Source organism: Periplaneta americana, chromosome 16 (assembly GCF_040183065.1).
Source record: "Periplaneta americana isolate PAMFEO1 chromosome 16, P.americana_PAMFEO1_priV1, whole genome shotgun sequence".
Lineage (NCBI taxonomy): Eukaryota > Metazoa > Arthropoda > Insecta > Blattodea > Blattidae > Periplaneta > Periplaneta americana.
In genome coordinates, this window is record NC_091132.1 from 109820938 (window position 1) to 109847671 (window position 26734).

Below are 26734 nucleotides of genomic sequence, written 5' to 3' on the forward strand. Positions count from 1 at the left end.
CAGTCCTATCAACAATGGGAAAGTAAGTTACAAAACTGTATTAATTTAATTTAAAATTTTTAACAGACTTCAGTTGTGCAGCTCAACAGTTAAATGCCAGTCAGAGTACACATAGGTTCAGTTTTGTAAATCATACTATAAAGACGGTAAATATGCCAAAAGTACGTCATTCAGTCAATTTAAAATCAAAACTAACAAGTTACATTTCAGAATTTAAAGAAGATGGTTTATCAACTGACAATAAAATATTATTTTGTAATTTGTGTCAGTGTGCAGTATCATCTACACAAAAGTTCCTGGTGCAACAACACATTACAACTAGTAAACATCAGGCCAACAAACAACTAAATTCCAAGCAGAGACAATTGTTTTTAACACAACCAACAACATCGAATGTAAGATCTGAGTTTAACATCGACCTGTGCCGTTCTCTCATCTCTGCTGATATTCCTCTCTACAAACTAAAGAATAAGGTCTTCAGGGAATTCCTTGAAAAATATACTCAACATACAATCCCGGATGAGTCAACACTTAGGAAGACGTATGCTCCATCCATCTACGATGAGACAATACAGAAGATAAGAGATGAAATTAAAGATAGTTCAATTTGGGTTTCCATTGATGAGACTCCCGACAAAGAAGGTAGACTTGTTGGTAATGTAGTTATCGGTTTGTTAAGTGAACAATATTCTGAACGAATTCTTTTACATTGTGATGTTCTAGAAAAGTGCAATAACAAAACTATAGTTAAACTGTTCAACGAAGCTATGGGTATCCTGTGGCCAAAGGGTATTATGTACGATAATGTGTTATTCTTTATTAGCGATGCTGCCCCTTATATGGTCAAAGCTGGACAAGCATTATCTGTTGTATATCCTAAATTGACTCATTTTACTTGTGTGGCGCATGCATTTCATCGTGTGGCAGAAGTGGTCAGAGACAATTTCCCTAAAGTAGATTTGTTGATTTCATCAGTGAAAAAAGTATTCCTCAAAGCTCCCAGTAGAGTTAACGTGTTGAAAGAAATGTACCCTGAAATTCCATTGCCACCAAAGCCAATTTTAACTAGATGGGGTACATGGCTAGAAGCAGTTGAATATTATGCCGAACATATAGACTCTATTAACAATGTTCTCCTTGCATTGGACTCTGAAGATGCAGTCTCAATTGATACTGCGAAAACAGTTACCTGTGACATAAGTGTGAAGAATGACTTAGCTCACATTCAGCATACATTTTCATGCATCATAAAAACGCTCAAAAGTCTCCAAAATAGGCACCTTTCACTATCTGAAAGTTTTGAAATTATAAATAGTACTGTGGAACAACTGAATCGTGGTAGAGGTAAAGTTGCAGATGCAGTAAGAGCTAAGGTGGACACTGTACTTTCAAAAAACCCTGGATATGAAGAACTACAAAAGGTTGTTGCTGTGATGAGTGGTGAATCAACAGTGAAGATTAACTTGGACTTATCCCCAGCAGACATTGTGAAATTGAATTATGTACCAGTTACTTCTTGTGACGTCGAACGCTCTTTTAGTCAGTATAAATCTATCCTCAGAGACAATAGAAGAAGATTCACTTTTCAGCACTTGAAAGAAATGTTTGTAACCTATTGTTATGGTAACAGACAATAAAAATTGTGTTTTGTTGAAACTACATTGGAAGATAAGGTACGTCCATTATATTTTTTGTTTAGTTTGATTAAAATGTACCAATATTTAACGTACATAGTCATTTTTTTATAATTTTAAGTCCATATTTAATTCCATATTTTGGTAAAAATCCATATTTAATTCCATATTTTGGTAAAAATAACTACATATATATTTACATATTTCATATATTTTTAGTCCATATAAATCCGTTCCCTGGTTATAATATTATAATCATAATTTCACGACTGTTTTTATTAAATATACGACATATAATTAAAATATGAACTCAATAGATCAATTTTGTTACATGGTTTTTTTTTAGATGCCGTACTTCAATTTCAGTGCTTTTTTTTGTGCAGGCATAGTGTGTAATACAATATTGTGATTTCAGGCACTGAAGTTAAGTAAATCAGCTCTGGGCGAAACAACTGTGGGTCATGCAGTGAATCTCATGTCGAATGACGTGAGTCGATTTGATGTGATGCTTCTGTTCCTGGCATACATTTGGATTGGTCCATTGGAAACACTGATTGTAGGCTACTTAGTGTGGCAACAGATTGGAGTTTCTGCGATTATCGGGATAGCAGCAGTTCTTGTTATCATCCCTTTGCAAGGTACTGTTAAATAAAATGTGGTTAAATATTTTATGTTTCTGCTACATGACATTAGTGAAATAAAGAAATGTACTTATTATTCTATATTTTAGGCATACTTGGTAAGATTATCTCCTCGTTACGTCTACGCATAGCCAAGAGAACAGATCATCGCATCAAATTAATGAACGAAATCATTGTTGGCATCCAGGTAATTAAGATGTATGCCTGGGAGAAACCATTTGCACATCTTGTATCTTTGGCTCGCAAGTAAGTCATGTAATTGTGTATTTTGAAGAACTTTTAAAAATTTAATGGAAAGTTCCAAGTATTAGACTAGTGATGTGTTCTCTAATGCTTAGCATGCTCTTGCTGTCTGTTGTGATCATGCTGCTAGAGCTTCGCAATTTTGGAGATTAGCTTCTGTCATTTCCTCTTGGCAGTTCGGGCTGATATAGATTCCTGGTTTGTTTGTTTTTGTATTGTATTGTATTTATTAACATTCCATGGTATTCATACATTGCTTTACAGCTAGAATATGGAACAAGTCAAAAAACTTAATACTATTATAAAGTCTTAATTTATAGTCATAGTCTAGATGAAATATATATAGATGAGATTTACAATATAGTCTACTAGTACAACACCATGTTTTAGTGTCAATTTCAGGAAGTGTTATTGAATGTCACGAATTCACCTACAGAATAGAAGGCGTGAGAAATTAGGTACTTCTTTAATTTGGCCCTAAATAATCTTATGTTTTAAGTTTCATTTTTTATATCGATAGGGAGGCTATTAAATTTTTGCTGCCATATAACGCACTCCTTTTTGATAGCAAGATAGACTTGCCAATGGAGTATGAAAGTCATTTTTTTGACTTGTATTTATGCTATGAACTGTTGAATTAGTTACAAATTTTTCACGATTACATACGAGGAAGATTATTAATGAAAAGATATACTGACAAGCCATGGGCATTATTTGTAGTTTTTTTTAAATAGTCCTACAAGATTCCCTAGATTTGGCACCTACTATTATTCTAATTGCCCTTTTTTGTAATAGGAATATACTGTTACTATCTGTGGAATTTCCCCAGAATATTATTCCAAAACTCATTACCGAGTGGAAGTATGGAAAGTATATTGTTGGCTAGCCATGGTAAACTAATTTTTTTTCTTTTTGGTGATGTTTGACCTTTTAAGCTGAATATGGCACCAAGTTCGATTAGCTTTATTGAAGATTATCGCAAGCACTAGTGTCTATGGAGTGTTCAACCACAGCTTTGAGAATCAAGCGGACCTAACTATTGGATTGGCATTTAATATTTATTAATTTATACAGGGTGGAAGTGAAGTAACCCTGCAGATTGAAAGGGATTATAGGTTACACTTAAATGAATAAAAAACCTATAATACGTTTTGTGATTAAATGCACAGTTAATTAGAAAATTAAGTTGCAAGTTTCAGCAGTCTGGCAACATCGCTGCGAACACACCCCTTCTCTCTTCTCATAATACTCATGTATGAGGCCAACGAACTCAGGACTGTCTGTCTAGGTGAATTACCTCCACCTGCCTCTCTGGCTACAACATTGCTAATCTTGTTGCGCTGTTCAGTAGCTTATAAATTAAATGTAAACGAAAATCATCCGTGCTATTGAAATACGTCAGAGGGATAAATGATTCTTTATTAGATTTTCTATCGATATGAACAAAAATGATGGTCCTACTTGCAAAAGTTACTGAATAAGAGGGTGTTAAACATTTGGGAAAAAACTTTTTTTTTCTGAGATAACTATGAACTTTCCACCAATATGGTATTACACTTTCTGTTACATGCAACATGATCTATTTGCTCTGAAAATCTGCAGGGTTATTTCACTTCCACCTTATAAACATAATCTCTAGTGTGTGGGTGTATAGGTACACGCACAGCGCACCATGTAGACCAGGGCTGGGCAGCAAGAGCGGATTCTACTCGCTCACGGGGAGCCATATGATTTCTCTTCATCCCCTTTCTTCCCCTCCGAACACCGTGCAGTGTTGATTCAGTGACTGATGAATATTAAGCGTCCCCGTTTAGAGTCTAGATGTGCTCCCGATGCCCAGCCCTGATGTAGACCCAAAGTCTGCATACGTCTTAATTGAATGTGCGTTTTGAACTTGCATCTTTCAATATCGCATGCATATATACATGAAAAATTGAACTATGTAGGCGCAGCTTACAATGATGACTTTCATGCCACTTTGGGATTCACATTAAATTAAATTATGGTTTATTTAATGATGCTCGCATTTGCCGAGGTTCTATCAGTGTCGCCAGTGTGCAAGAATTTTGTCCTGCAGGAGTTCTTTTACATGCCAGTAAATCTACTGACATAAGCTTGTCGCATTCAGGCACACTTAAATGCCATCAACTTGGGCCAGGATCGAACCCACAACCTCAGGCACAGAAGGCCAGCACTCTACCGACTGCAACATCCAAGCTGAGTCTTTGAGATTGATCCATTTGATAACTTCTTATTGCTGGCACAGTGTAGTGTGAAACCAATTAAAAATTATGTCTGCTGTAAACCATGTATTTCTAGAATTATAGCAGTGAACAGGCAATATTAACATTACTATTTTTAACCACTCTTGACTGTTTACTCTGTTTGCAACAATAACAGTCAACCTTTAACAACACATGACTTCCATCTGCAGAAACACATTCTTTGCTGATTTTCCTTGTGTGTCTTTAAGGACTTTGAAGCTTGGATATTCTCAGGTAAGGTGCTGCAAAACAAACTCATATTGTCGGCATTATACATTTGATTAAATCTGATCCTCCTCATCCTTTTATGAGAACATGAAGTTTCCCCCAAATGATGCATCAGCACTTGTCTTGTCAATACACATTTCTGGTTGCTATGTTGTGTCCGCAGAATGTGAAGAGCCAGCCAGAACGGCCAGTAAATCCATGCATATCAAGTTGTTTTGCTAGATGTTCGATTTGAATTTCTACACCTGTCAGTCCTATCCCACTTGCATGAAATTGTACCTTGCAGCATCCAATTTTGTGTTCGCAGATATTCCAAATTCCTCACTATGCTAGCAACAGTGGCACCATTTTCAAGATTTGCAGTCAATTCATTTTCTCATGCAAAGAGAAAGCTTTATGAATCTGTTTTTCCAATGATGTTATTGTAAAGTTCACATAACTGCCTGCGTGTTCCTTCAGAAGACGAGAGCTGCTGCGATTATCCCCTCGTATTACGGGCCGGATGTCCACTCACACCCCGCCCCTAGTAACTCCCCCCGGTGCCGACAGGTCTCCTCACCACATGGCCCGGCCCGGAGAGAGATGGTCTCGCTGGAAAACACATTCCTTCAGAATACGGGACTCGCTATTTTTTTCTCCCCTCGTATTAGGAGCCAGATTTCCACCCACACCCCTGCCTCTAGCAACTTGCTCACGGCGCTGAGGGGTCCCCCCGACCACGTGACCAAGCCAAGAGAGAGAAGAGTCCCACTAAAGGCCACACAATGTTGTGGCGGGAATTTGTGACGTCAGTAGCGTCATAACGCTCCAAGCCACGCCAAGGAGGGGAGAAATGGCGCGCATCCCGAGGGTGTATATAAGGCGGGCCCAAAATGGCATAGGGACATTCGTCGCCGGCTAGGGGGGGCAGCCACTATGCTCCCTCTGCCACCGACAACATTTCTCTGATCCAGCATGCTGTACATCGTCGGACCGGGTTTTCTCGGCCGACACTTACCCCCGGAACAGAAACGCATCGCCGGCTCTGTCTCCGCTGCCCCGCTCCAATCTCCCTAACCAAGCTATCCTAGTATCGCTCTTCTCGATTACCTCCCCCCCCCCCCCGTTTATCACCTTGTCTGGAGTTCACGTGCTCTAACCCTTTTAGAAAACATTGTCTTTTCTATCTTCCACTTCCCTCTCTGTGGACGCCCATCGCCGGCCATTTGTCAGCAGAGCTCGTTAGCAGAGAGGTCTTTACTTCACCGTGCTCGAACCCTTTCAGAAAACATTGTTTTCTATCCTTGAATTCCCTCTCTGTGGACGCCCATTGCCGGCCATTTGTCAGCGGAGCTCGTTAGCAGAGAGTAACCCCACCACCTCTCGTCAGTCGTCGAATCGCGGACCCTTTGGGGGCAGAGCTTCGATAGGCGAGAACCTCCGCCACCCCTGCTTCCCGTCTCTCAGTTGTCCTACCCACGGTATTCGCACCCCTTTTTTCGAGCAAACTCTCTCTTCAGTTTTCCCCAGGCACTCCCGTTTCTCCTCTGTGCCCTTTTCTACGTTGCTAGCCCGTTCCCTTCACACCAGCCCCTCGCTACTCTCTCTCCCTCGTCTTGTCTTCGTTTCTCCCCAGGCACTCCCGTTACCCCTCTCCAATATTCTCAATCATTATGACAACAGCACGCCTTCAAGTTAGCTTCAGCCAGAGTCACAGGGACAAAAAACGGCAATATTCTAGAGGTTCTCAAAGACACTCCCGTTTCCCCTGCCCACGAATAGGAGAAGGACACTGCTTATTTCAAATAAACTACTATATCTGTATCAACGTATTTTCTTCCTACATCATCGTATAAACCTCCCCCACAAAGTTCGTCACCACCTGTCCTTCACTCCCATTTCCCCTCTCCTCACCTGGCACAACAGTCATCAGCGGAAGAACGTCAACACAGGCCGAAGCACAACTCCTATATCATAACATCACCCTCCCCACACACCTCAGTTCCCCTTGTCACATCACTCCCGTTTCCCCTCTCAACACCTGGGACAGCAGTCCTCAGCAGAGGGACCACAGTCAGCAGGAGGCCGGCGCACGACAATGTCGCTGGTTTACTGAACGACATTGTTTAATTTTAATAGTGAAGGATATGCTGCTGCAGCTAAATGACAGCTGTGAGCTGTATAGGATGAAGATAAATGCAAATAAAACGAAGACCATGGTCGTAGGAAGAAAAATACAGACGATAAACTTGCGAATTCTAAATGAAGCAGTAGAGCAAGTGTACAGTTTCAAATACTTGGGGTGTACTATAAGCAGTAGCATGAGCTGCTGCCAGGAAGTCAAAAGGAGGATAGCAATGGCCAAGGAAGCTTTTAATAGAAAAGGGAGCATCTTCTGCGGACATCTGGAAAAAGAACTAAGGAAGAGACTAGTGAAGTGCTTTGTATGGAGTGTGATATTGTATGGGGCAGAAAGAGAGACATTACAACGAAGTGAAGAGAAGCAAAGAAAAGCATTTGAAATGTGGATATAGAGAAGAATGGAGCGTGTTAAGAGTAACAGAAGAACAGAATAAGAAATGAAGCTGTGTGGGAAAGAGTGGGTGCAGAAACTGAAACTGATCAGGAAGAGGAAAAGGAATTGGCTGAGAAGAAACTGCCTACTAAGGATGCACTGGAAGGAAGGGTGAACTGGAGTAGAGTTCAGGTCAGAAAAAGATATCAGGTGATAGACGACATTAAGATGTATGGATCATATGAGGAGACAAATAGGAAAGAATGGAGAATGCTGGGTTTGCAGTGAAAGACCTGGCTTTAGGCAGAATACTGAATGAATGAAATGGTTTACTTAGTATTGTTTTGCCAACTTAACTTTGAACCGAAATAAGTCTAGTGTTCAGCTGAAAATCGTTGCAGAATTGAATAGCTCAATAAGAGTAAAGGATGGAGGGAGTGGAAGTTATTTACTGCAATACAGTATGCAGAAACTTAACCTCACCATGCTTGAGTACAGTAATTTGTTTTAGAGTTTTTGTATAAAATTTTATTTCTTCATGATGTCTGTCCTGATTTCTTCATGATATCTGTCCAGATTAAATGATATCTGATTTAATGAGGTTTTACTGTACTGAAAGAAATTTATTACTTTTGACATATTCATAAATTGGATAGTTTCTTAGTACCGAGTACTCATTACGTAAGTCGTTTTTGTGTTTACACAGTGGCTCCTTTCTGAAAAGAATCTTAATAGTTTGTTACTAGATGTGATTCTAGTCAGTTTGTAATTTATTTTTGGCCCAGGGAAAATATACAACTTTTATGATTATACAACAATGGCTGACTTAACAGCTTATGCAACGAGTACCGGGTACTAGGAAACTTTCATAAATTGTTTCTTTTAGGTAAAATATAGGTAAATAAATTACCATATTTATGCATAATAGATGCATTTTTTTTTCTAATATTTGCAACAAAAACCCAGAGTGCATTATTAATATGGTGAAAAGTTAAGTTTAGAATTTTCACCACTTCTGCACATTGCACTTCAACAATGTGAATTCTCGATCAGCAGCTCTGTTTCGGAATTTTATCACTTTCAACTTAAAAGTGTCTGTATAACATAACATTTAGGCTTACCTTTATCCATTGTGAAAACGCTGATAGTTAGCATATAACTCACCATACTGTAGCACTGCTAACATTCATGGTACTGTGATATTAGTTGTTGAGTCCATTTTGTGCATGTTAAAAAAAATAAACAATCATGATCAGAGTTTTCACTTTCTTTAAAACTTGACATCAAACATAAGCAATACATCCAACTTCAACGATTTTAAATTAAGACATTTGTTAAAAATTAAATTCCCCTTTATGCGGGGATTTTTCCTCCTAAATTTTACAGGGAAAAATTGGAGTGTGTTCATTATTTGTTGATGTTTGTTATGCACGTAAATACGGTATTTTTAAACACAGAAAATAACAGTAAAGTAACACATTGTTTTCAGGCGAGAAATCCAAGCAGTAAGAACATCAGCTTATACACAAGGTTTTCTGATGTGCTTTTCAAGATTGATGGGTAAAAATATAGCTATTTTTATAAGCATTGTTGCATATGTGCTACTTGGGAACGATATCACTGCTGAGAAGGTGAGCATTCAATTCACATCATATTTTTAAATGTCAAGCATTTAATTAATTGTAATAGTGTGTTCACAAAGTTTCTATGGAGTTTCAAAATATTGCAGTTTGAACAGGTTTAGCTTCCTGTGGATGAAAGTTACACACTTACCTCATTGTACCTTAACATAGGCTCTTGTCGTGTCCTAAAGGCAATTTTGGCAAGAGTAGTTATAAATCTGTCTATCGTAACAAGTCTTTAGATCATTACTTCCTCCAGAAACATCTCATCCAGCTACACCTGTGCTAATCCTCATGTCCCATACAGAACACACAAGACTGTGGTGAAGCCATTTTCTATAGTAGAATTATTTCATTCTTTTGTTTGCTTCTGAGGATATTTTGTATTAAGGATTCTATTAGTGTATGTTTGAAAGTTTATCACAGCCAGAAGCCACTGGCATAGCTCAGTTGGTTGAGGCACTTTCCTGCCGATCCAGTGTGGATTTGACTCCCATTTGAGCTGATTACCTTGTTGGGTTTTTCCGATGTTTTCCCCAATTGTAAGGCAAATGTCAGGTAATCTGTGATGAATCCTTGGTCACATCTCGCCAAATATCATCTTGCTATCACTATTTATGAAATAAGATTACTATGCAGTCTCAAATTGCAATATTTTGCTATATTTTGAGACTGAATAGTAAATATTACAAATAAATCCAGTACTTGAAATTTCCTATTTAATATCAAAGCAATGTTAAAATTCGTTTTGTTTCGCAGCACTATTCATTTTATTTTATTTATAGTAGTACGCATGATTTTGGAGTAAAATTGTCAAGGTTATTTTTTGTTTTTGATGTGATTAATTTCAAAGTCGGAAAAAAATTGTCACACGCAAAGTAACTTAAATAATTACCAACCCATATCATTATTCCTACTATTGTGAAAATATTTGAAAAATTATAAAAAAAAAGAAAAAGAATATGATGTGAGACGAGTTACAGTTTTTCTTTTCCCAAACTGCTCAAATATTTGCACTTGTTTTTGATACTTATCAAACACGTTTTCTTATGGCACTTGTGGAAGATAATTTGCATAGAAGTTACACAGTAGGACAAGGACTGAATGGTGTACAGGTGTGCTGTAAATTGTGCTGAAGTTCTTGCTGTCATTTCTTTGAAAGCAGGTAGTGACTATTTCATAAGTTGGGAAAACATGTACTACGGAGTAGTAGCTGTTGGCATGAATACTGTGTGAGGGTAAAGGCTTGTAATAACACGCTCTAGAAAAAAACGTACTAATGTAAGATATTGTACAGTATTACATGCTTTCCTGCAGCAAGAAAGAGCAAAAGAAAGACAGTCGGATAATCTGCTGATCAGTTAATAGGGTGATGGATAATCAGGGCTCTACCGTATACATATACACTGTGTTCTACCTGAACTGTGAGTGGCTGTTCATATGTAACCAGTTTTTTTATGTTTGCTTTATATTATATTCCTTGTGCAATCTAAACCTAGAAATAACTTATGAAACTACTTTTGAAAGGATTAAATGGAAGGAATTGAAACTATGCGATTATTGAATTGTTCCATTTTCTAAAATGTTCGCTGAAAACTGAGTTTTAGTATACTGATATTAAAATATTTGTATAAGCCGAAACTGCAGCAGCATAAGCATTGTTGGTGACCTGACCTACACACATTGACCTCGGTCTTCTGATACAAAGCAAGGGATGAAGTAGAAGGAAATAGAATACAAGGAACAATATGTAAGAAGGTTCCAAAAAGAAAACCACTATCGTAAATGATTTATATTTAATTAAAATTGATTAATAACTGTGCCATTCTAGAATGTTTGAGAATCTTTGTGAACACATTGCATACATGTCATACAAAACCACTTTATGAAATCATTGTAATGACGTTTACTGCAAATCAGAAGTCTCCTTACACAGCTGTGTATGATTTGTGATATTCCTTGTTGCAGATGTTTGTGGTAACTGCGTACTTCAATACCTTATCGGTATCCATGGCAATATTTTTGTCACTTGGAATACGATTTTTTGCAGAAGGATTAGCATCTATCGAAAGAATAAGGGTAGGTTAGCTTTACAAGTTTGCACTGTAGAGCATACTGACTTTTGTGTGTTAAGAAAAGACATTTTTACTATAAAATTATTTATAAGAGATCGCAAAGCCATAGTTTCAGTGTTTTATACTGCTGAGCCAGATTTAAATCTTGGCAAGTCCAAGCACAATTTACACACAAAGTTAGCAGATTTTTTTGGAATACTTCCATTCCCTATACCATTCGACTAATTCTCCAATCATCAATTCCTTTCGAAGAAGTGCTGGCCTTGACATCCAGTACTGTAACTTATTCCCCAGCACATAATAGCAACATCATAATCTGACCATCCAGTTGAGTTGAATACTTGATATATATATATATATATTGATTTTTTTTTTTAGTTTGCTTTTATTTTGAACTGAGTAATAATTTTTTGAGATAATGAATTTTGTAAGTGCACATAAATAATTTGTATCATTACTTGATTTTAATGCAGGGTTGTTGAACAACATAGAACAATGGGGTTGGATATTAAAAATACAAAAGGCGAACAGGCTATTTATTTCATTCAATTTTGGGTTATTTGTAAGAAGTCGTCGCTGAACGATTCACATCGTTTATAGTTTACTTCTAGGGTATTGTTACACAACAAGATGGATGCACTGAACGATTCACATCATTTATAGTTCACTTCTGTGAACGATTCCATTGTCTATTGTTACACAACACACTAAACCTGGAGTAATTTAAGCTTATTAATCAAATAATTCTACTTACTGTTTTTTATATGCTCACCTGTATATAATTTCTATTTTATACATATTTCATTGTTATTTTCCATCCGAAGATCATTAAGAACGATGAATATTACTTAATATCTCCTATCTTTCTTCAAATAGTGTTTATATGCCATGTTAATTTTCATTTGTTTTCATAAGTTAACAATGATGCACATTGGGAGCAAAATATAAGAAATTATTTTCCTACACAATCCACACTATATTCACGTTGTTTTGGAATTATTAATCGAAGATGGTTTGCTTATAGTTTATTACATGCACATTTGTATGTAATTTCTATTCCATACGGTTTTTTTTCTATCCCCCGATCATTAAGAATGGTGAATATTGTTCATGCTTGTTTCTTGTATTTCTTAAAATAATGTTATGTGGCATGTTAGTTTTTATTTGTCGTTATTTACGTAAAAATGATGCGCCAAAAAATAAAAAATAATAATAATTTCGTACTCACTCCACATCCTATGTATTCACATTTGTTTTTCAGTGATTTATTAAAGAATGTACCGGTATTTAAAAGACTAATAAATTAGAAACATGTTACATAAATCATCCTTGTGCCAAAAGAGAATGCTCCCTGGACCAAACTGTCGTATTTTGCAGTGGTCGTCAGTACTCGCTGAAATGGGTAATAATAATATAATAAAATAATGTTGTACGTAGCATTTAGAAACATGTTACATAAATCATCCTTGTGCCATAAGAGAATACTCCCTGGACCAAATTATCGTATTTTGCAGTGGTCGTCAGTACTCGCTGAAATGGGTAATAATATAATATAATTGTTTTGCACGTAGCAAGCGGGGTATTGGGGCTGCAAGCCCTGATGATGATCCTACGTGTAGCACATGATGTAAAAAGCGGGGTATCGGGGCTACAAGCCTCGATGATGATCCAACGTGTAGCACATGATGTAAAAAGCAGGGTATCGGGGCTCCAAGCCCCGATGATGATCCGACGTGTAGCACATGATGTAAAAAGCGGGGTATCGGGGCTGCAAGCCCCGATGATGATCCGATGTGTAACACATGACGTAGGAAGCGGGATATCGGGGCTGCAAGCCCCGATGATGATCCGACATGTAGCACATGATGAAAAAAGCGGGGTATCGGGGCTGCAAGCCCCAATGATGATCTGACTTGTAGCACATGATGAAAAAAAGCGGGGTGTCGGGCACTTAAAAGTGCCTCTTCGAAAGCATGGTGATGCGCATTTGACAAATGCAGTATACGTACTTTCTAATAATCTCTTTTTTATTTTTCGTTATTTACGTAAAAATGATGCGCCAAAAAATAATAATAATTTCGTACTCACTCCACTTCCTATATTTACATTTGTTTTTCAGTGATTTATTAAAGAATGTACCGGTATTTAAAAGACTAATAATTTAGAAACATGTTACATAAATCATCCTTGTGCCAAAAGACAATGCTTCCTGGACCAAATTATCGTATTTTGCAGTGGTCGTCAGTGCTCGCTGAAATGGGTAATAATATAATATAATTATGTTGTACGTAGCAAGATCGATTATTCAATTGATAGGATATTTTATGAGGTTGTCATGACTGAGATATCTATTGTCAATTGCTTTTATTTGTCAGAAGGCCTTGACTGACGGGTATATAAGGACCGGCGCTCTTAGCGGTGGAGGTCGGGGTTTGGGATGGCTCACAAGTAACAAAGGAGAGAGACACCTAGTATTTTAAAGATTTATATCGTTCACTAGATGAGTTGATTCAACTAACCTGGAAATAATGTGAATCGTTCAGCGACGACTTCTTGTAAATAACCCAATTTTGTTATAAATTAAGTTTAAAATTACCAAGACGTCAGTTCGTAGATTTTTTACCTGCAAGTCTCTTGAAGATGCTAGCTGGTAACAGTAGAAAAGCAAGTTTCGTTTCAGTTGAGATAAAGGTTCGGAGTTGTCTGCAGTAAAAATTTGTATTAATTGTGTTAACTTTATTTTTACAGACATTTTTGATACTCGACGAAATGAAAATGATACCAAGTTTGGAGCAAGGCTGTAAGGATACCCATGTGAATACAGGAAAAAGCAGCAAACCTATCACCGATATGAAAACAAGTGCACCTCTTAGTAGTATTCAAGGAAAAGGTGATCATATTGATCATTTAAAAAATGAAAATACAATGGAAGGTTTCGGTAGTATCAAGATTACCAATGTGACAGCGAAATGGAGCGAAGATGTGTCTGAGAACACCCTGCATAATATCAGTGTAAATGTGAGAGCAGGGACTCTCGTGGCAGTCATCGGGCCTGTTGGATCTGGGAAGGTAAGTTGCTAGTGCAATCATTACAAGATACGATGGAAATCTATCTCACTTGATATGTAAGTATATGTGTTTAGTATGCCCAAGAAAGGTATGTACTCTGCTGTGCTGAACTGAATTGGATTGCACTGTGTGCATGCATGTAAGATTGTTCAAATGAAATCTGGCCATCTCTAATTGAGGACCGTTTTTGCAAAACTTGCTAACTGAAAAAACTAAATTTTACAGGAGAGACAAAAAACTGAATGAAGACAAATAGGTTATAGGTGCAACCATCACATTTTGACACACTATAATGAAGAGAAATAATTCAATTTCACTAAGATAACTTTAACATCATGTAGAGGCCTGCTTTATGTTAACGAATCCACCAAAATCTCAATTTTGCAAATTTTGCAGTTAGCAAGTTTTGCAAAAACGGTCCTCAATTGAAAGAAATTAAACTAACTGCTTAAGACTCTTCACAGTTGTTAACACACTTTTCCCCCTGTGATACTGGGTGATGGATACCAGCTTCTGGAGGTTTTGTTGTTTTCTAATGCCAGGCGTTTGACAATAAAGTCATTTGACCTCTTGCACTCAATATTTTTCAAAGATATTATCATGCCCAGCCACTGAAGCACAGATTTTGAGGTGTTCCGAATCCATTTCTTGGTTTGAGTTGCACAATGGGCAGTTAGGGGACCGATACATTCCAATTCTATGCAGGTGTTTGGCCAAACAGTCATGGCCTGTTGCCAATCTAAATGCAGCTACAGACGATTTTCGGGAATTAACTGTGGATTATGATGCAGAGAGTTCCATTTTTTCCCTTGAGATTGTGTTATCAGATTTTGTTTGTTGAAGTCTGAGTATGTAGATTTAATAAATCTTTTCACAGAGTAATACGTAGATTTAGTAACAGGTCTGTAAGTAGCAGTGCTGCCCTTCTTTGCTAAAGCATCCGCATTCTCGTTTCCCAGGATTCCACAGTGCAATGGTATCCATTGGAATACAATTCTTTTGTTGAGTGATATTAATTGAGAGAGCATTTTAGTTATTTCTGCTGTTTGAGATGAAGGTGTGTGTTTAGAGACTATTGATAGAATAGCTGCTTTGGAGTCTGACAATATAACTGCATTCTTAAATTTATTGATGTGGCATAGAATATTCCTGAGACTTTCACTTATTGCAATGATTTCTCCATCAAAACTTGTTGTTCCATACCCAAGAGATCTATAAAGTGAGAAGAGACAGCACATAACACCTGCACCAGCACCAGCATCTTGTTCTCTGGAGATCAAGGATCCATCGGTGTATAAATGAAACTAGTTTTGTGGAGAGTACCTAATATTAATTGTCTCTAAAGACAATTGTTTCAGTATTTCAGTGTTTACTTCTGATTTTAGTATTTCTTCTGTTAAATTTAGATTATATTCTATATTTAATAGAGTTAAAGGGTTCGGTTTAATTTGTAAGTTTTCTTTTAAATTCGGGATATTGATTTTCTGTTTTAATTCTTGAACAATGGATATGAAACTTTTTTGAGTTTTCAATCTACAGAGAGGACTGTATGAATCTGGAGGTGAACCAATATATAACAGCATTTTGCATTGCTTCTTCTGATGGAATTGTGGTCCCCTTCAGACTTTTAATTAAAATCTCCAAACATATGGAAATTGCAAGGAGATAAATCTGGGCTGTAAGGGGAGTGAGGTAGTGTTTCCCAGTGAAACGTTTGCAGCTCGTCTCATGTTGATTGGCAGTGTGAGCTCGAGTATTGTCTGGAGTAAAGTCACACTTCTCGTCAAAAGATCTGATTCTTGACGTTTTGTTTAAGATGCCTGAGAGTACCTCTATAGTGCTGGTATTGATCATCCCAGAAATTCCATTAGCAATGGACTTCAATAAACGATAACATATCTTTGCAACTTGACGTTTTTAGGGCGAGAAGATCTGCTCACAGTGCAATGCAAAAACTGGTCACCTTCCTCCTGATATTTGAGATTCTGTTGGAAAATTTTTTATACATTTGGCTTTCTGCTCAGCAGTTACAGAGTGTGGCACTCACTGTGCACTAAGTTTGTGACACATCATGTGTTGAGAATTTTTGAATACCTCCCTAGCAGTAATAAACTAAATTCGATTATTGTGATTCTCCTATTCTCTCGGACAAGACCATCAAATTTGAATTCAATTTGGCATGATAGCCTTGAGTGCTTGCCATAGTCGTTTGTCCTATAGAGATTTCAGTCAGTACGAAGCTTCTCTCACCAATCCTTTACAGCTGATTGCCCTAGAGATATACTGCAATTAATCTGCGATAGATTTACTAGTATCATCCAGAAACAAAAGTGAAAGAGCCTGCAGTCACCAAGATCAAAGAAGGCACGGGAAGTCTGGAGTACAAGAAGAAGCTTGTTCATCTTGTTCTTTGGCATCAGAGGCATTGTTCACCGAGAATTTGTTCCTCCTGGCTCTACTATGAATTCTGACTTCTATTGTGTTGTCTTAAGGTGTTAGAAAAGATGTGTGACGAAAAAGACCAGGATTCTGGCGCAATCAGAATTGGCTGTTGCATCACAACAGTGCACTCGCCCATACCTCCCTCAAAACGAAACGATTTTTGATGGAAAACAACATGGTGGTTATCCCACATCCTCCCTAATAACCGAACCTAGTTCTCTGTGACTTTGTCTTGCCTCCCAAAATGAAGTTCAAGTTAAAGGGGCACTGCTTCGACACCCTAAAAGACATTCAAATGGAATTGCAGGCAGTATTGTACAGCCTTCAAGAAAAGGACTTCCATGGAGCTTTTGGGGCATGAAAGTTGCACTAGGATCACTGTAAGTGTAGGCGGTAGTAGCCAATTTAAAAAAGGTAAGTCTGTAATTTTTCTTAGCCTTAGTTTTGGAACTTTCCGATACCACCTCGTAAACTATTATTTGTTCAGGAATTCTGTGATATATCCTGTTCATGACTCATTTGTTCCATTCTAGATTAACTTATCTTTTCAGCAAGTTTGTAAATGTTTAATATTAATCTCATTTTTTAATGTTTACTTCTGTTAATTTTATCCTGCTAAACTTGAGAATGATTTTATCTTGGTAACATGGAATCTTCATTTATCATTTTTGCCTAGGATAAATGAAATTCTAAAAACTTTGCAGGAACCAACATCTTTACCTCCTTTCAGCACCAGGGCCTTCTTTCCAGGAGCCAACACATTTTTATTAAACTCAGGATTAAAAAATTCATGAATTCATCTAAGATATAACAGACACCAGGTGAACATCTTTGGAATATCATTGTGACTGTACCTTGGATTTCCTATTTCTGGTCGTCCAAATAGGGAGATGTGCATAAGATTACAATCTCCTTTAGGAAGCTATTACACCATGTGTCAATTTTAAGTTGATACTAATGATACCTCCTGGAAAATGAATAGAAAAAAAAAAGTTTATTATTTAGCCCTTCCATTGATAGATTATAAAATTTCAGTCCTGTCAGTAACATCAGAGTTCTAAAGAAAGAAAAGGGGTGTTCAATTATAAAAGTAATAGGATATATTAGCAGCTTTGTAAAAGATAATAAGCTCTCAGTGGAGTAACTTTGTGTACTACTTGGAAAGAAAGAGAACATCCTTTCAACAAGAAAGTACACAAGTCTACTTACAGTAGCAAAATAATTTTTTAGAGATAATGATACAAGAGAATAAATTAAAAAAGAAAAAACAACAAATAATAAATCTTTGAAAAATATTAAGGAAACGGAAATAGCATTCAGAAAGACGAAATAGGAAATAGCAATCGTGTTTAGTAGCCCATCTCCACAAATATAACATTCAAGGTTCACAACACTCCAGTAACACTTATACCAGAATAATAGAGGCTCATCTGTTTGAATGTCAAACCATAATGAAGAACAATGAACAACCTTCTAAAAACTCAATTGGAATACAAGGCAAATAAGATAACTTCGAACTTAGCATAATCAGAATGGACGAAAATTATTAAATTATATATTGTAGACTCGCATATTTTACTTTCAGACATCTTTGCTCCACGCCATCTTGAAAGAACTGCCCCTTACTTGTGGCTCCATATCTGCGGGAGGATCAGTGTCATATGCATCACAGGAGCCGTGGCTCTTCACTGGCCCTATTAGACAGAACATCCTGTTTGGACAGCCATTGGACAAAGGACGGTACAGACAAGTTATAAGGGCATGTGCTCTTGAACGAGACTTTCAGTTGCTGCCTAATGGTGATAAAACCATAGTGGGGGAGAGAGGTGTTACTCTTAGTGGCGGACAGAAGGCAAGAATTAATTTGGCTAGGTATGTGATATAGCATTCTACATTTCAGATACTTGTCAAATGACAGATTAGAGTGTAATAATAATCTACTCGCAGGGATAACTGATTTAATTTATGATTGATGTGATTAGTCACGTCTTACATCTTGAAACTTTTAGTTTTCATTTTGACTGCTGGATTAAAGGGTTCCATAATCTTTTAATTAATTATGTAAAGGTGAATGATTCATTGGCACACTGGGACTGCACCTCACATTAAATCATCACCATTATCATCATTATTATTATGTTCTTCATGTGTTAGACCCTAGTGGATCCATAACAATCTCATGCCAACATTTTCTGGTCTTCCCAAATTTCTCCTTCCTCTTGGTACATAGGCAAGAATTTGTCTAGGCCATATAGTGGGATCCATCCTTTCGACATATTGTTTCTTCCACTGAAGTTTGTATTGTTGAACAAAATGAACTATAGGTTTGCTTATTTTGTTTATGTTTCTAGGTTTGCTTATTTTGTTTATGTTTCTTATTATGTCTTGTCTTATGTATTCGTGATGTTGACAATAACAAATATTACACTCAAACCGAAAGCCTACCCATGGGATCACCCATTTCCAGCATACTAGCAGAAATATTCATACACCACATAGAACAGACATACATACTAAACAAAGACAACAACAAACACGCAGACAACATCATATATTGACACAGATACATAGATGACATACTAATACTATACAAAGGAAACAAAAGACAGACCCAAACCTGCATCAACACATAAACAAAATAACCCAAAGCTACACTACACATTAGAAATTGAAAACAACAAATCCATAAATTTTCTAGACATCACAATAACAAAAGTAGACAACAAACACACATTCAAAGTATACAGAAAACCAACAACAACACACATACACAACACATCCAACCACCCAACACAACACAAACAAGCTGCATTCCGAACAATGGTACACAAACTACTCAACACACCAATGAACCAACAGGATTACAATGAAGAGCTAAACACAATCAAATACATAGCACAAGAAAACGGATACAACCCCAACATAATAGACAACATAATACGAAAGACAAAACATAATCACAAAAAACATAAGAATACAATACAAACACAAGAACACAAAAAATACATCACACTAACATACGAAAACAAAAACACACACAAGATTGCAACCTCATGCAAGAAATTAAATTACAACATCGCATACAGAAGAAATAATATTCTACAAAAACATCTCAACACACAAACAAACAAATACAATCACACAGGATTATACAAACTCAAATGTAACACCTGCAACAACTTCTACATAAGACAGACAGGCAGATCGTTTCAAACACGTTACAAAGAACACATCACAGCCATAACAAAATTACAAAACACCTCCACATGTGCAGAACACATCACAAATGCTAACCATACCTACAGAGACAATCAACACAGACATGGAAATTCTACACATCCAACCAAAAAGCCAGAAACTAAACACACTAGAACAATATGAAATATACAGACACACAAAAACACACCCAAATGAAATTCTCAACACACAACTCAATTTTAGAACACACACACTCTTTGACTCTACATTACACTACACAGGAAACAAAACAAGAGGCGCCAAGACCAGCAACAACCAGTTCTGAAGAAGACCAATAACAGGTCGAAACATGTTAAGCAGGTATGATAGAATTTAACACGAGAAAGTCATAGAATACATATTCCGAAGTGATATAGTGTTAAAAGTTGTGTAATCAAGATGTATAAGTTGTAATATTCCACCTCCCCAGCAATCCGTAATCACAGTGGTTTATGCTTTGCAATCAAGACCACTAGCATTCATTTAAAAAAATCTCTAGATAAATTTTTCAGGTGTTGCCGTCAATCATACAGAGGACCCATTACCTCTCAATCTACTACTTCACAATGGTTCCTGGTCCTCCAATCTTTTGCTGTTGCACATCCAAGGAGACAGTTCGAAGGTTATAAAACTAGTCTGCAATTGTAGAATTGGGAATAGGCTTATTTGTGATGGAATACTTATTTGCTGTTTTTTTATGTTCTATCCATATTTAAACAATAAATGAGCATTGTATCTGCTTCTTTGGCACTTTTGTATTGTAAAGACGAAATATTTTGGTTCATTGATTGTCATGGTACCTCTGACATAAAATTCTGCTTAATGTGATTATTCTACATGTTACAAGAGACAAACATTGTATTTGTATTGAGACAAGACTCCCATCCCATATTCATTAGTAATATCTGCGTCAAATTCTGAACTTCAGCCATTGCACTACACAAAACACCCTCTTGATCTGTTGACTGCAACAAGCAGCAAAGGGGTTGGAAGAGAGACAGAGATAGCCGACTTCACTGTCAAGTGCCAAAGCTTTGGACCAACAACAACAATAACGTTGAATATCTTTACTGTTCTATCCAGATACTCAGTTGAGTATTCGTGTAGAAACTATGATTATCCGTATTCTCATTTCTCTGTGATCAAAATGTATTATCTTCGGTATGTTAATTTGCTTTTCGTCCGTAAGATGCATGCATTTATACAGCGACATATACGAGTCTCATTGATCTTTCGTTTTTATATTTCTCTTTCGTCTCTTCACTGCAAATAGTCATTGTGAATAATTTATTCATATCTCTGACAATTATAATCGACAGGGCTGTGTACAAAGAAGCAGATATATACTTGCTGGATGACCCTTTGTCTGCAGTGGATACTCACGTTGGTCGTCACTTGTTTGATGACTGTATCTGTGACTTCTTGAAGAACAAGACTCGAGTACTGATCACACACCAACTGCAGTATCTCCAGACAGCCGACAACATTATTATTCTTAATAATGTAAGTTTTTCCTTCCATAAAACATAGCTTATTCGTCTTATATTAATAATTTTTTCTCCATTTCTATCTTCTCCTTTTTCTTCTTCCATATTAATGTGCTTTTCATAGTCAACATATTGTTAAAATATATCCGTAGATAAGAATGATATCCAGCCTTCAGTTCTATGATCAATCAGGATTATGTTTTGCAAATGGTTTAAAATATAGAGTTTTTTATAATCATTGACATCTATTCATTGTGTCTGTCTATTCCATCACAAGTGACCCTGTTCTATCCATTTTACAATATCTTATAATACATATCCATGTATATTAAATTTCAGTATCTCAGATGTAATTATATATCAATATCTGCAGTTCTTCATTTAAACGATAAACGAAAAAGTTTTAGTATAAAAGTACACATCATTTCTTCAGGTGAACCTAGACACAGCTATTAAACCTGTTAGTTAATATAGTCAATAATTGAAATTGTTAAAGAAGAGAGCAGATAACGAGTTCAATTTACTATGATTTGTGTTTTCTGACTTATTTATTGCCAAAGTTGTGTGACTTACATGCATGTTGTATGACAGGGAGGAATCGAGGCTACAGGGACCTACACTGAGCTGCATGCTTCAGGGCTTGACTTTGCAAAGCAGTTCACTGTAGAAGAAGAAGAATTTGAAGCTAATTTTACGAGTTCACAAGCATCTTTATATAGACGCGAGCGTCAGAACTCGGAAACTTCTGTATTGGTAAGAAAATTGTTAACATTTATACTGAATATTGTTGTACTCTATCTCTTGCCGAACAACTGCAGCATGTCTTCAGTACTCCTCTCATTCACAACACAAATCATTTGCTTCAGTTTTTGTGGTGTCTGCACTTTTTGACTGTAGACTTACACATAACCTCAGTAAAAAAAGTTCAAGGAAGTTAAGTCAGATCAGTTGGGAGGCCAGAGAATTTTTTTTTTAATTTCTTATTTTACAATGCTTTGTCAATTGCTATGGTTATCTAGCATCTGAATGAGATGAAGGTGCTAATGCCAGCAAAATGAGTTTTGAGTCCAATGCTGAAAGTTATGGTGAGGGTCACATAAGAACAGTTCCTAAACAGCAAATATTGCCGTCTTATCAGTATTACCAACTGTTACGAGATATCACACGATCCTTCCTACTAAATGACTTATTTACTTACTGTACTTAATGTTGGGAGGTTATTCTAAATAATTCAATAATTTGTAACATATTTTTATAGGCAAACTATACGAGAAAGGCATCAACATGTCAAGTATTTTGTCTGGCAATACGAAATTCATTGGTTTGACTAAACAACTGACTCACGAGACCTAACCTAAAAATGTATTTTGTTTGACCGCATGAAATTATTAGTACTAACTCCGAAAACTTACCTGACTATAGTCTTGAATTATAACCACAACGCAACACATAAAATAACTATTATGTATTAATATTAATACTGATATTAATTAATTATTAGTAATTTCAGATTTCACTACCTTCCAGTAACAAGGCTCAGGAATCTAGTACAATTTCAGTTTCATGGAACTCCAATACCGACAAATATTGTCGATATTTGTCTCAGCTGCCACCATACCAGTTACAAAATCACTAGCATTTGTGTAGTATTTGTCAGTATCGAAATTCGAAACGAAGTTGGCAAAAGAAAATTTAACCTGCAGACTAGAAAATCACCACAATCCACTAGCATATGTAGTAATGGGGGGAAAAATGGTTAGGTTTCACTCTTAGGGTATGAAGTAAGCTGACCCAGACTATACCCAGCATTTGCTCTTAATGGGTTGAGGGAAAGCCCCTGAAAAACCTCAACCAGGTAACTTGTCTCAACTAGGATTTGAACCTGGGCCCACTCGTTTCATGGTTAGATATGTTGTTACTCCACAGCAGTGGACCACAGAGAATTGGCCCTCCTTATCAATCCCCGTCTTTGCTTAGATGATTGTATAGGTATTATATTTGTGTATGTAGTTCTGCAATGTTTAAAATGTTAAATCCAGGTATACAGAATAACCAAAAGTCTTATTTTGGATGTCCTTAATTTAACTTGCTGTTATAAGCTTCTTCTTCTTCTTCTTCTTCTTCTTCTTCTTCTTTTTCCACCTTCATCAATTTCAAATCGTTCAGGACATCATCCTCCCATCTATTTTTTGGTCTACCCTGCTTTCTGTTAACTGTTGGTTTCCATTTGTATATTGGTTTGACCAGTCTAATGTGACCAAACCATTCTAATCTTAGCGATTTTATATGATTTATTATGTTCCTATTCTTTATCAGCTCATTCGGTTCACTGTTATATTTAATTCTCCATGTACCATCATTCATTTTAGTTGGACCAAAAATTTTTCTTAGTATTGCTCTTTCAAAAATTAGTAGTCTGTGTTCTATGGAGTTTTTAAGGACCCATGTCTCGCTGGCATAAGTTACTACAGGTCTTATTGTAGTACAGTGTAGCTTAAATTTGGACTGTTTAGATATCAATTTACTTCTAAATAACTGCAGGTTGGCATGGTATGCTTTGTTTCCCATTACAATTCTTTCTCTTATTTCTTCCTCAATGGTGTTGTTATTATTAACAGTTGATCCAAGATATTTGAAACTTGGAACTTGTTGAATCATTATATCATTTATTTTAAAATCTCCTAAAATTTCTCTTTTTGTGCTGCATTTTAAAAATTTTGTTTTCTTCTCATTAATTATCAATCCGAAATTCATTGCCTGTTCTTTTAAATTGTTAAATGTTTCTATCAAAGCCGATTTTGTTCTTGCAGTTATTATTATGTCATCAGCATAAGCTATACATTGCCTTAATTTTGTTGTAATGTTATAAGTATACATAATATTTTAATGGTCATTAAAATTACTCATTATCATTATATTAATAACAGGGTCACATTTTTATCAAAATGTTTGTATAGTTATTTTGCAATTCTTTATTCTTGTGTACAGAGCTCTGAATTTGAACCTGAAACAATGGCAGAGATGCGATCACATGGTGGTGTGAGTTTTCGAGTGTACCAATCATACTGTGCTGCGGCAGGCAATTGTTGCATCACAACGCTGGCATTTGGTGTTTTTTTGTTGTCGCAGATTGCTTTCAGCGCAGAAAGTTATTGGATGGCGTACTGGTAATGTATTATGCAGATTAATAGTTATATAAAATATATAATCTTAATTATTGCTACCACAAAAACATGCATTCATAATAATGAGTGTTACATGAACAAAACATTTTTTAAATACTGAAGTATTTAAAAATGACATGAATGTTATTCTTCCATTTTTATGTCAAACATAACTTTCATTTCTTGGAATTCTTCATTGACATAATGCTTTTCATAGGTCTTCTCCTAGAGTTATGAGACATATTAATTTCATTAATATTTTCTTGACAAACAAGCATGCGTTTATGTGAGGTATATTTTGTGAACATGTGAAGTGCTGCACATATTTTATTCATTTGCTTCATAAAGTAACCTTTACAAAAGGAATCAGCCCTAAAATTGAAGTTTTTTTAGAGCAAAATGTGATGGTTTTGCCAGCATAACAAGAATACATAAATTTATGATTGCTCATAATTGGTATGTAACATATTCTGTAGTATATAAGGCATTTGAAAATAAAATACCTTTAGTAGAGCAAATGAAGTATTATACAAATCTGGCTTTCAGTAATAGCTCCCTGTAAAGCAGGTTTGAATAATTCCAAGGAAAAATTTTTCCGGGATCGATACCCGACCCCGGAACAATTTTTCCTTGAAATTATTCAAATGAAGTATGCTATATAGGCTACTCAAGTCAGTTCCATTCTGTGAACCTTAAGAAAAATTTGACAGCATCAAACTAACATCTAACATGTACTAGTATATGTTTTTTTTTCTTTCTTTCATCGAGTTTTTACAGATGTTAGGCTTAAATTGGAATTGTATGTAGATATTTCATTTTGGATTCGATAAAATTTAATATTTTGATTTGCATTTACCATGTTAGTATAAGACCAAAACAAATATGCTGTTTTCTGTTACTAATAATATATTTGTTAATAAAGTAAATAAAATCAGGTGTCTCAGTCTAACATGGTCTGCTCAAGCAGCAGCTTTCAAATGCATAGCAACAGAAAACTGTCGGCTTTGCTATGCACTGAGTTGACACTGGTAATATGTTATGTATAGGGTTCCCAGACATCCCGTAAAATACGGGATCATCCTGTTTTTCACTAATGGACCCAGTTGTCCCAAGAAAAGTGTTCGGGACAGCTTTCCATCCCATATTTTAGAGTTCTAAACTGAGAAAAAACAGAAAAGCTACAATGTCTATTCTGTATTACAAATTACAAACATCGCACTTCAACATTGCAGATGACTGTAGATGGATTATTATGAAACAATATTATTGTGAGTTATTAATTTCGCAAGGCGAGCGATGGCAACACCAAACGTTTAGATGAAGTCTGGGTGGATTTTTTTAAAAGTACTGAAGGAGATCTCTCAAATTTGAAGAGGGTGATGGAATTCATTATGTGTATCCTTGGAACAAATGTGTTTGTCAAAATGTTATTTTCTTGCATGAATGCTCTATGGGCTGATGAGAAAAATAAGTTGTCTGTAAAAACAGTAAAGTCAATGCTTGTTGTAAAATAATTCTTTAGTGAGGACTGTGTTGCTTTTCATGACATTATCTTCAAAATAAACAGTTGTTAAGTGAAATTCATTCTTCAGAGAAATATTGCAAGGCCAAGGCAGATTTATACCGTAAGAATATTGTTACATGAGTAGAGTATCTTGTAGCTATTTTTGTAATAACTTAGTAAAAGCAATTTGAAGGCAACTTACATAAAAAAGCTTAAACTTAATGCAAGTATGCTCCCTAACAATTTTGTTTACTATTTGTTTACTTACCCTTAGTTAATTAGTAAAGTGTTTGTGTAGTAAATGTTACTACACACACAGTTTGAAAGATTGGCATATTTGATGGGTGCACATACTAAACTTACTCAATGATAACTGATAAGTGTCCCGTATTTTTTTCCAATATGTCTGGGAACCCTAGTTATGTACTCACTTTTTAACCAAGGACATTCTCAAATGACCCACCATCCTTTTCTATACAGTTTTACTCTTGCTTAACATATTCCCTCTCTAACTCACTTAAGTTCCTGTCTAATAATAGAGGCAGTTCCTGATGAATCTTCTAAGTTAACCCCAATGATAAATATCACAGGCACAGGGGATCGAGAGGGCCACATATTAATACTGATGAC

At 36.1% G+C, this 26734-nt stretch overlaps 1 protein-coding gene across 3 annotated transcripts in view; it reads left to right on the forward strand.

Annotated features, from left to right (window-relative positions):
• LOC138691057 (probable multidrug resistance-associated protein lethal(2)03659) overlaps positions 1–26734 on the forward strand; it is a 160791-nt gene that overhangs the window by 110092 nt on the left and 23965 nt on the right. For all 3 annotated transcript variants that reach the window (XR_011329736.1, XM_069812724.1, XM_069812723.1), the window contains 9 exons: positions 2050–2272; positions 2365–2521; positions 8994–9135; positions 11095–11205; positions 13950–14270; positions 18298–18584; positions 21269–21452; positions 22028–22189; positions 24425–24603. Coding sequence is in view for 2 of the 3 variants with exons in the window: in XM_069812724.1 (XP_069668825.1) it covers positions 2050–2272; positions 2365–2521; positions 8994–9135; positions 11095–11205; positions 13950–14270; positions 18298–18584; positions 21269–21452; positions 22028–22189; positions 24425–24603 (1766 nt within the window). In the remaining variant the exon portion in view is untranslated. The remainder of the gene's footprint in view (positions 1–2049; positions 2273–2364; positions 2522–8993; positions 9136–11094; positions 11206–13949; positions 14271–18297; positions 18585–21268; positions 21453–22027; positions 22190–24424; positions 24604–26734) is intronic.